This window comes from Pipistrellus hanaki (assembly GCF_964339955.1).
Source record: "Pipistrellus hanaki genome assembly, chromosome: 6".
Classification (NCBI taxonomy): Eukaryota; Metazoa; Chordata; class Mammalia; order Chiroptera; family Vespertilionidae; genus Pipistrellus; species Pipistrellus hanaki.
In genome coordinates, this window is record NC_140508.1 from 10,600,377 (window position 1) to 10,609,525 (window position 9,149).

The 9,149-nt window shown below is 52.8% G+C and overlaps 1 protein-coding gene across 2 annotated transcripts; it reads right to left on the bottom strand.

Moving 5' to 3' along the window:
- Positions 1-567: 567 nt before the first annotated feature.
- PFDN4 (prefoldin subunit 4) lies at positions 568-8,891 on the bottom strand. 2 transcript variants are annotated; one of them, XM_084888454.1, is made up of 4 exons: positions 8,635-8,891; positions 4,204-4,311; positions 3,278-3,418; positions 568-963 (listed from the first exon to the last, which is right to left on the bottom strand). In XM_084888454.1, exons 1-4 carry the CDS (start codon positions 8,656-8,658, stop codon positions 832-834), a joined length of 405 nt encoding a protein of 134 aa, XP_084744580.1. In that variant the 5' UTR covers positions 8,659-8,891; the 3' UTR covers positions 568-831. The 2 variants fall into 2 exon arrangements, with proteins under 2 accessions (XP_084744580.1, XP_084744581.1); XM_084888455.1 differs by lacking the exon at positions 8,635-8,891 and adding an exon at positions 8,337-8,459.
- Between the last annotated feature and the right edge of the window lie 258 nt (positions 8,892-9,149).

A 9,149-nucleotide genomic window follows, 5' to 3' on the forward strand; every position in this document is an offset into this window, starting at 1 on the left:
ATTAGGTTCCAAATCTCAAAACATGTCCTTTGGGGGCTGTACGGCATAAATGTACTCTTTATTTAAGAAAAAAGCCTTATTTTTAAATACACAGCTGCTTAACTTCTATATCATCATCAATATAAACCCCAATTAATTACAAAGCACTAAAATAAAGTCTGAAACATAATTTTTAAAACACACTAAACATTTCTATTGATACATCTCTTGGTTTCTAGAATATTCTTATGTGGTTCTGCTCTACTTTTGTACGAAGCTCAAGTCTCAGCATGAGCTGGTGCTTCTCCAAAGATCCATGATATCTGTATGTAAGAGGAAAGTGAAATATATGTTTATATATAATATATATTGCATGTATTTAAGTAAAATATATACATATTTTTCAGTACATGACAAAGTTTCAGGTGTGAAGTGAGTAGACAGGTATAGGATTAGATCTTTCTGGAATTCCTTCGCCAACTCTAAAAAGTAACTGTAATAGACACATATAAACAACACGTCACAACTGTTAAGTTTTCTGATAAAAATTGCAACAGATGTTCTAAATGATAATATAGAAACATAAAAGATTGCTTAACTGAGTTTAATAACATGACATAAAACCCCTACACTTGATAGAATCATTATGCAAAATACATAGATGAATACTGTATTCTTTCAAAAATATAAAATAAATAAGCAAGACATGTGAAAATAGGCAAGTTTCCATTAAATAAATGAAATCTTTTTTAAAAAAGAAACTTTTGCTTTCCATATCATCTGAAAAAGGAAAATTATCATTTAAACAATATTCAAGTTTATTAAACAAATTTTAAAGGTAATATAAAATGTTTAGCTTTCATCAGCTTCAAGGTTTATGTTGCTCCCAAATTTTGCATATAACTGAACTTTCAAATCTGCTAACACCCGTTGAATGGATTCCACTCTGGATTCTAAGGCATCAATTTCTTCTTGCAAATTTTTCTGGAAAAAATAAATGTTTAAAAACTTAATTCTATTCAATTGGATGATTTCTAGCACCTTTGGCTAAAAAAAAAAAAAAAAATATTTGGGAACACTTTTAGGTCAGAACTTTCTAAACTTCAACAGGCAGCTACATATATAATACTGATCATTAGATCTCAACCAAAAGTCTGAAAATATGCATTTTTAATTCAGGATCTATATTTGCTTATAAGATAAATCAGCTTGTTTTTCAGTTTTGGTTTATTTCAAAAACATAAGATTAAAAAAAATTAATTTCTAAATTACCATATCTGAATAAACAAAGAACCCTACATAAACATGGCAGCCACTTCTGCTAAACAGGCATGGCTTCTGCCAGAGCCTCTCCAACCGCCCATAAGGTAACTATGAAACTAGAGGAAATGACAAAAATTCATGCTACCACCAATAACTAAGAATAACAATTCATAGTCTAAACCTGGCAGAAATGTTCTGAGCCTTTCCATCTAGATTATGTACTCCATGCAGGCAGGGACCAGGTGTACCTAGGAAGTGACAGAAACCAATACAGAGCTTACACTCCATAAATACTTCTAAAAGGAATGAATGAATTGCAAAACAAAGGTTCAATATATGTGTGTGGCAGGGGCGGGGGTGGGGCTGGGGTCGAGGGCGGAATGTTCACAACAGTGACAAAAACTTCTCTTGAAATGCTTGCAAGAGTGCTTTAGGACGGCCACACAGAAAACCAGAATTACCGTTTCCCTGTGAAAGGGAAGGTTTCAGCGTAACAGGAGACGCCATGTTTCCACAGACAGACTCAGGAGTGTTAGTTCTACCTGAGGTGATTAAATGTGCGGTTAAGTCATGAAAAACTGTGCTTTTATGACATTTAAGGCAGAAAGACAAACATTTTAAATAATATTCAATCTAATTAGGCAACTCTCAAGAGAATTAGAAAATATTTAACTGCCGTCAGCTTCTCATACACAACGTGACTGCCCTCTCAGGCACAGCAGGAGGACCCATGAACCGGAAATGAATCTGCCTCAAACACGTCAACGAACTTACACTCTGACCCAGTCATTACACTTCCCCGATTATTTCCTTAAAGGATTTCCTAAATGTGAGCAAAGGTTTAAGTATAAAAATGCTCACTAGAGCATCACTTCAGGAAAACACTGGAAACATTAGGAGGACAGTGAGCTGAGTCAATGTCCACCAACACGGCTTTAAGGTCATCAAACATGGTGTGCTTAACGTACGTGTTCCCGGCCAGAGCAGGCTCCCAGAGGATCTGCTGGGTGAGAAACACTAACGGGAGGAGAAAACACTCCCGGGATGTTAACTGACCAAAATGTGAAGCAAAAGAGAACATAAGGGAAAGGCATGGAGATGCTCATCATAGACCACCACCTCTGGGTAGTGAGTGGGATTACGGGTGGTTTTTCTGTTGTTTTGTAATATCCTGTGCTTTAATTCAGAGTACAGGCTTGGGAATCGCAAGATTAGTCCCTGTATCACTTTGAATAAGTGTCAAAAGCTCTCTAAGCCTCTATTCTTCAACCCTAACGGGAACTAATGGAACCTGTCTCACAGAGTCCTTGTCAGGATGAAATAAACTCACTTTCACAGCATTCGGAGCACATGTGGAGCACTGTGAGACCCAGGAGATATTAGCCAGCATCCATCATTTTCCTACTCCTACATACTACCTAATAAAGAGGGAATATGCTAACTGACCCTCACACCATCACAAAGATAGTGGTGCTCGCAGCCAAGGAGAATATGTTAATTGACTGCCACGCCCTCAAAGATGGCGGCACCCACAGCCAATAAGGAGAAAATATGCTAATTGACTGCCCCACCCTGAAAGATGGCAGCGCCCAAAGTCACAAGATGGTGGAGCCCAGTCTCCTCAGCCTCGCCTGGACGGCGGGTGCATGGCCTGGCTCGAGTCCCCCAGTCTCCTCTGCCCCCCAGCCACCCAGGGCCGGCCCAGGTGCAGGCAAGCCTGGGATGGTGGCTGCCCAGCTGCCCAGGGCAGCCTGAGGCTCAGGTAACCAGGGCCAGCCGAGGCTTGCATTGCTGGCACTGGCAGCAACAGAGGTGTGATGGGGGGCGTCGCCTTCCCCTGATTGCCCAGTTGTATCCCATCCCTGAGGGCTCCCAGACTGTGTGAGAGAGGGGGCAGGCTGGGCTGAGGGACCCCCCCCCCCCCCCCCGTGCAGTGCACGAATTTTCATGCACCGGGCCTCTAGTGTTCTTTATAAGGATACAAATCATAATTTAAGAGTCAGACTTCATCACCCAGAGAAAGACTTCAATATACCTTTGCTTCTTCTAGCATTTCTTGTGTTTCTTCTTGAGAATGGCTAATGAAAACATCACCAATTTGATACGGTATCATTAAGCAGTCGTCATCTGCGAGCATGATGTCCTCGCAAGCATCTTCTAAGTTTTGGAGTTGTTTCTGCAAATGCAAAAAAGAACAGCAATGAACAATGTATTCAAAACTCCCCGAAAGAGGCTATCAGCCCATTTTAATTTGGGGACACCAACCCTCAGAGGGACCTTCACAAAGGTATTCCCACACTAAAACGAGACGTCCTTCTATTCTAGAAGGCTTCACAAGGAAGCACTTAAGAGCTCACTAACACACTAATCTCCAGATACTTCCAGATTGCTACAAGCTACTGTGGTGGACAGTGAGGATCTGTGGCCACTCAAAATATCTACCTAACGGTTTCTCACTGTGAGCTCTGCCTTCCTGCGAGAGAAGTAAAGCAAAGGCAAAAGGGAATCTACACTGCTCAGCCGTGCCTGCTGATCGGAAGGAAGCAAAGAACTTGCTTTCCACCAATCTACTGCCCTTGAACTGGACTTCAAATGAGGGAGCTGCATGAGCAGCTGCTGGGCCTGGGGCCTCCAATTTACAGGGGCAGCTGGGCGGCAGCAGTGTCCTAGGTCTGAGGAGCAGGCAGCTGGCCGTGGACAGCAGCAGTTCCCTCCCAGCCAAGTGCTCTGAGACATGGTTCTGGGACCTGCTCCTGGAACCTCGGCCTCGAGTCCCACCTCTCAACAATCTGTAAGTTTCCTCACACCCTTAAGCAAGGTTTTTCTTCTTAAACTAGAGTAGATTACGTCATCTGTGACAGAGTCCAGAGAGATGTAAGCACAAGTTACTGAACTCAGTTCTTAAGAGCTGGTGCATAAAGAATTTATATTATTCTTAAGTAAGATACATATCTCCGGTACCTTTTTTACATCTATTTCTTCCTTCAGCTCTGTGATTCTACTCGTATTCCGTGCAAACTTGTTTATCTTTTGTTGATCTTCAAAAGTAACATTGACGTCTTCTGCAGCCTGAAAAGAGTTAAATGCCAGACTTTCCTTAGTTTGCTCACTTGGTTATAAAGGAGGAAAGACAAAGGCGTACCTGGTTTCAGCAAGGACCCCAATGACCTGGCTCAGTGGCCACAGCCCACCCCTTGCCTGGCCTCTTATGACCAAAGGCATAAGATCCGTACACTCTGACTTCTCCGGAGGGCTAACCAATATGGAGCTCAGTGGTCAGAACAGGAAGGCAGATACTGAAAGATGGCCCTCCCATCCCAGGCTCTCATCATCCCGCAAACCGCTTCGCACACACCAGACCCAGAGGACATCTTGAAAATGTCCTTTACATCCCCATGCATGTCGCTTCGAATAGTCAGCCTGCCTTGCACATATTTTCATGAACATGGACGCTGGTAAACACTGGCCTGCAGCACAGAAACCAAAGGCAAGTCCTTATGAAGATAATCCTAGCGTTCAAGTCAACTCCAGTTCCCTAAGCCAGTGGTCGGCAAACTCATTAGTCAACAGAGCCAAACTCATAAGTTCAACGATTGAAATTTCTTTTTAAACTTAAACTTCTTCTAACGCACTTCTTCAAAATAGACTCACCCAGGCCGTGGTATTTTGTGGAAGAGCCACACTCAAGGGGCCAGAGAGCCGCATGTGGCTCGCGAGCCGCAGTTTGCCGACCACGGCCCTAAGCGAACCGGGCACAGAGAGTTCAGGGGTCCTGCTCTCCCGCAGAGGTCAAGTACTGAGCCCTGAACTTGACTATGTCCTTTCAGGTGCACAGTCACCGCGAAGCACCAGGACCCGGCTTCCCACACACACACTGGGGCTCACAGCAGTTCCAAATGTGAACCTGAATCATGCTCATCAGTCACAGGCACACAGTTTCCAAAAAGTTGTATAATAGAGATCTGGACCCTGCTTCCCATCTGTCCAGGACAGGCGCTTCCTTTGGGAGCCCCTCTCCCCCCCCCCTCCCCCCGACCACCCCCCACAGCAGCCCTGCACACACGTGGCCCAGGAGTGCACTTAGTCACGGTGGTTTTCTCATGGGGTTAGGGCTAAGCTGGCATCAGAGGCACAGGGGCCTGGGTAAGCCGCATGCCACCCAGCGAGTGCCGTGCGCAGACAAGGAGAAGCCGCCCCTCCCTAGCAGCCGTGGCTTCCGCTCTCGTCTCACTGATCTAGAACACAGCTACACTGCCTGCCCTTCATTGTGGCCTTCATTGTGGCGGGGAGGGCTAATTCTTAATCGGGGCCCGCGGGCAGTGAGGGATCCATTCACCCCCTGAGACTGCAGAATGGCATGTGTAGGATGTGTATGATCTGGAGGGGTCTTCATAGCTCATCAGATTCTTAAATGAATCCCCACCCCTACCCACAAGGCAGGAACTCCTGCTTTAACAGGAGCCAGCTGTAGTTACTGCGCTCAGAGCCGTGAGAATTCATGAGGAAGGAGTTGTTTGTAGTATGTGAGGCAGCAGAGTGGTGGGAACAAGAGTGGAACCATGGCAAATGCCCCAGTTCCCTGGAGCCAGCTGAGGCTTGCCTTCCTTTAGTGAACAGGGGAGCTATGCCCACCTCGGGGTGACAGCATGGGCACCCAGCCGAGGGCCTGCGGTGGAGTCACCTTCCACTGGGTGCCAGCTGTGCTTTACTACGGAAAGTCCACCCAAAATCGCCACACAGGAGGAACACGGCGGAAGATAAAACCAAAATCCCCTGCACCTGGAAGTCCCTTTTCTTGAGAACCAGTTTCCCGTGGGTCCCGGGAGGAGACAGACCAGTCAGCCAGCCTCGCTGGGTTTGGGTGTTGCCAGCAGGTCTCACTGCTCTGAACCGCTGGGAGGAGGAAATGCTGGCCCGTGTCAGGCTGCTGCTATTTTCGTCTTTTAAAGGTGTCTACCGAGTCTCTGACACACAGCTATGCTCTGTATCTTTATTCACCTTCCGGGCACATTCACTTAACCATTACTGAGTGTCTCCTCCGTGCCAGGCACAGCGAAAGGGGAGGCACAGCCGTGCCCGGTGCACACTGAGCTTCCGTCTGGGGGAGGACAGCGAAGGCCAGACACCAGGCTTCTGCGGGAAGGCACACATGGGATGGCGCCGGGGCAAGTGCCGGGGGCGGGGTGCAGGGAGTGAGGGCTTCCTGAGGAGGGAGGTGCACAGGTGTCCGCCTGGAGCCCGCAGGGCTGGAGAGGAGCGAGGCATCTTCTCTGGGGACATCTCCGGGTCGGCCAGGGCCCGGGAGGCAGCACCTACACCCAGGAGGGCCTGCTGGCTGAAACCAATGCGAGGGGCTCCCCCAGGCACCCACCCCCGTCAGCCTAGGGTGCCCAGGGGCAGAGGGGAAGGCTGAGCCGGCCGCCCAGGCCTGTTCCCAGCAACGGGGACCCTAGGAGAGGCGATTGCTCCCACCAGCAGGCTCACTGAGGTGAAGAAGAAAAGCCCCCATGTTTTGGCCACACCAACCTTTTCCTACCCTCACGGTTCAAGCTCTCCACCATTCAGACCCTCCTCCTATTCCGGGCACAGGGTCTGGAGGAGAAACTCCCTCCCGGGGATGCCCGCCCCCTTCCCTCCTCCCCGATGCAGGGGCCCGCACCTGGGATCACACACCGCCTCGCTCCGCACGCGCCCCTCCAGTTCTCATCCAGGCTGGGCGCTCCTGTGTGCCCCCTCCGTGTACAGCGGTCCCTCCTGGAGCTAAAGGTCTACAAGGCCCAGAGGCCAGAGGAATTACAACCGCTGTCATCCCCATCCCATACCACTGGGACTGTGCCATACAACACGCTCAAAAAGCTTGCTGAATGAAAGGAAAAAATATCAGTGACCAAAAATTTGGCAAAATCCAGGATTCCAATCCTTCTCCTCCCGGTTCCGCCACACTGACTCCTCTCTTCACTTCAGCTTCCACACCTGCCAACAGGGTGAACCCCAGCTGGCCTCTCCCATGGTGTCCGGGCCACACCTAACCCCCGCCCGTTAAACACAAACCAGAGGTGAAGAGGCCCGCACAGAGCCCCCTGGGTGCTCAGGAAGAAGGTAATGGAGGGGACCCATCCCGGGTGGCCGGGTCCCCACGCTGGCACCACCCCCCTCCGCACAGGGCGGGAGAGCAGGGCAGCCAGGCCGCAGGGGCCTCGCAGGGGCAGGAGAGCCAGTCCCCGGGGCAGGACCTGGCCGCGGGCACCTCGGAGCTCAACCCCGGCCTGCGGCCACAAGGCCTGTGTTTCCCCCGGCCCCGCTCTGCCTCTGGCTCGGGGCCTCCCGGTAACACCGTGGCCTCCCGGTAACACCGGATGAAGAGGATCTGCCCGAAGGATGGGAGGGGACGTCACGTGTGCGGGCCCGGACCGCAGGGAAGCCTCCCGCACCTGCGGCTGCTATTGCCTCCTCGGTCCCTCCCCCCATTTTATTTTCTTCTATCTTTAGGCATCTGGGGAGACTTACTGGACTGTGGGCCCTAAAGAGGAGTTCAGTCTGATTTGGGGAAATAAAAGATAAGTGAACAAGGAAAAGCTGCGCTGGAAGCCAGCTCCGGGCTCCCAGCTGGGTCACCGGCAGGCCCCTGGGGCTGGGGCTCTGCTCCACCGGTGAGTGGGGGCCTGTCCCCACCTGTAAGGGGGGCCCTGTCCCCACCTGTAAGGGGGGGGCCTGTCCCCACCGGTAAGGGGGGGGGCCTGTCCCCACCTGTAAGGGGGGGGGCCTGTCCCCACCGGTAAGGGGGGGGGCCTGTCCCCACCTGTAAGGGGGGGGGCCTGTCCCCACCGGTAAGGGGGGGGGGCCTGTCCCCACCGGTAAGGGGGGGGGCCTGTCCCCACCGGTAAGGGGGGGAGGGCTGTCCCCACCTGTAAGGGGGGGGCCTGTCCCCACCGCTAAGGGGGGCTGCCCTGCGCGGGTGCGGGGCGCCGGGAGGTGGCCGCCGGGGCCTCGGGGCGGCGGGCAGAGCCTCCCCGGACGCGGGGGCCGCTCTGCTCCCGCAGCGGCGCCCCCTGGGGCAGGTGGCCGACCCCCGGCCTGGGCCGCGGCCTCCGCACCTGCAAAGGGCGGCGCAGGCCCTGCCGGCCCGCGCGGACGGTGCGGGTGAAACGAGAAAGCCCGGCGTCGCGGCCGGTGGACGTCCGGCTCCCCACGCCCGGCGACACGCCAGGGCCGCCGGACCCCGTGCTCGGGGCGCCGGGGGCGGGCGGGCCTCGCCGCGGGGCCGCCCTCGGGTCCGGCGCTCGGCCCCGGGCCCCACGCCGGCCTCGGGGCGGTGCCCCCCGGAGATGCCCGCCCGGCCCCGCGGGGCCCAGCGCCCGCCGCCCGAGCCCCCGCCCGCGAGCGCCCACTCACCGCCTTCTTCATGGTGGCCGCCATCTTGGGACTGGACCACGGCGCGCGGAGGGGGGGCTGAGCCCGCGCGCTCCTCCCCGGCCCCCGCGCACTCCCTGGGGGCCCACAGGCCCGCAAAGCACACCGCCGCCTCCGCGTCCCCTCCCGCTGGGTCTTGGACGGAGGATGTGGAACGCCTGGACCGGGGAGGAAACGGACTCTGGGAGGACTTGGTACGATCCAATTAAAGGGACGGGCGCCGCCCTGTGAGCCGACAGAAACTGGGGGGTGTGGCGAACAGCCGCAGCTCCGGCGGCGGCCAGCAGGGGGCGCCCAGCGCAGAGCGGCGAGCCGGTGCAGGCCGGGGTCTGGAGCCGGTGGCAGGGACATTCTTTTTCATCAGTCCCACAAGAAACTGACCTACCTTTCCAAAGGCTAATAACCAGTGGCCTTGGCAATAATATGTGACAACATGTTCTCTGACAATTCAGACGGTGTAAAGGAGGAAGCACGCCTATTAACCCCGTGGTCGGCAA

What these genes read in the sequence shown, in the direction of transcription:
- PFDN4 (XM_084888454.1), bottom strand. Translation starts at nt 8,658, where the DNA reads ATGGCGGCCACCATGAAGAAGGCG. An exon ending in CGGCCACCATGAAGAAGGCG is followed by an intron (nt 4,312 to 8,634) that starts GTGAGTGGGCGC and finishes AACTCTTTTCAG; the next exon opens with GCTGCAGAAGACGTCAATGT. An exon ending in AAGAAATAGATGTAAAAAAG is followed by an intron (nt 3,419 to 4,203) that starts GTACCGGAGATA and finishes TTGCATTTGCAG; the next exon opens with AAACAACTCCAAAACTTAGA.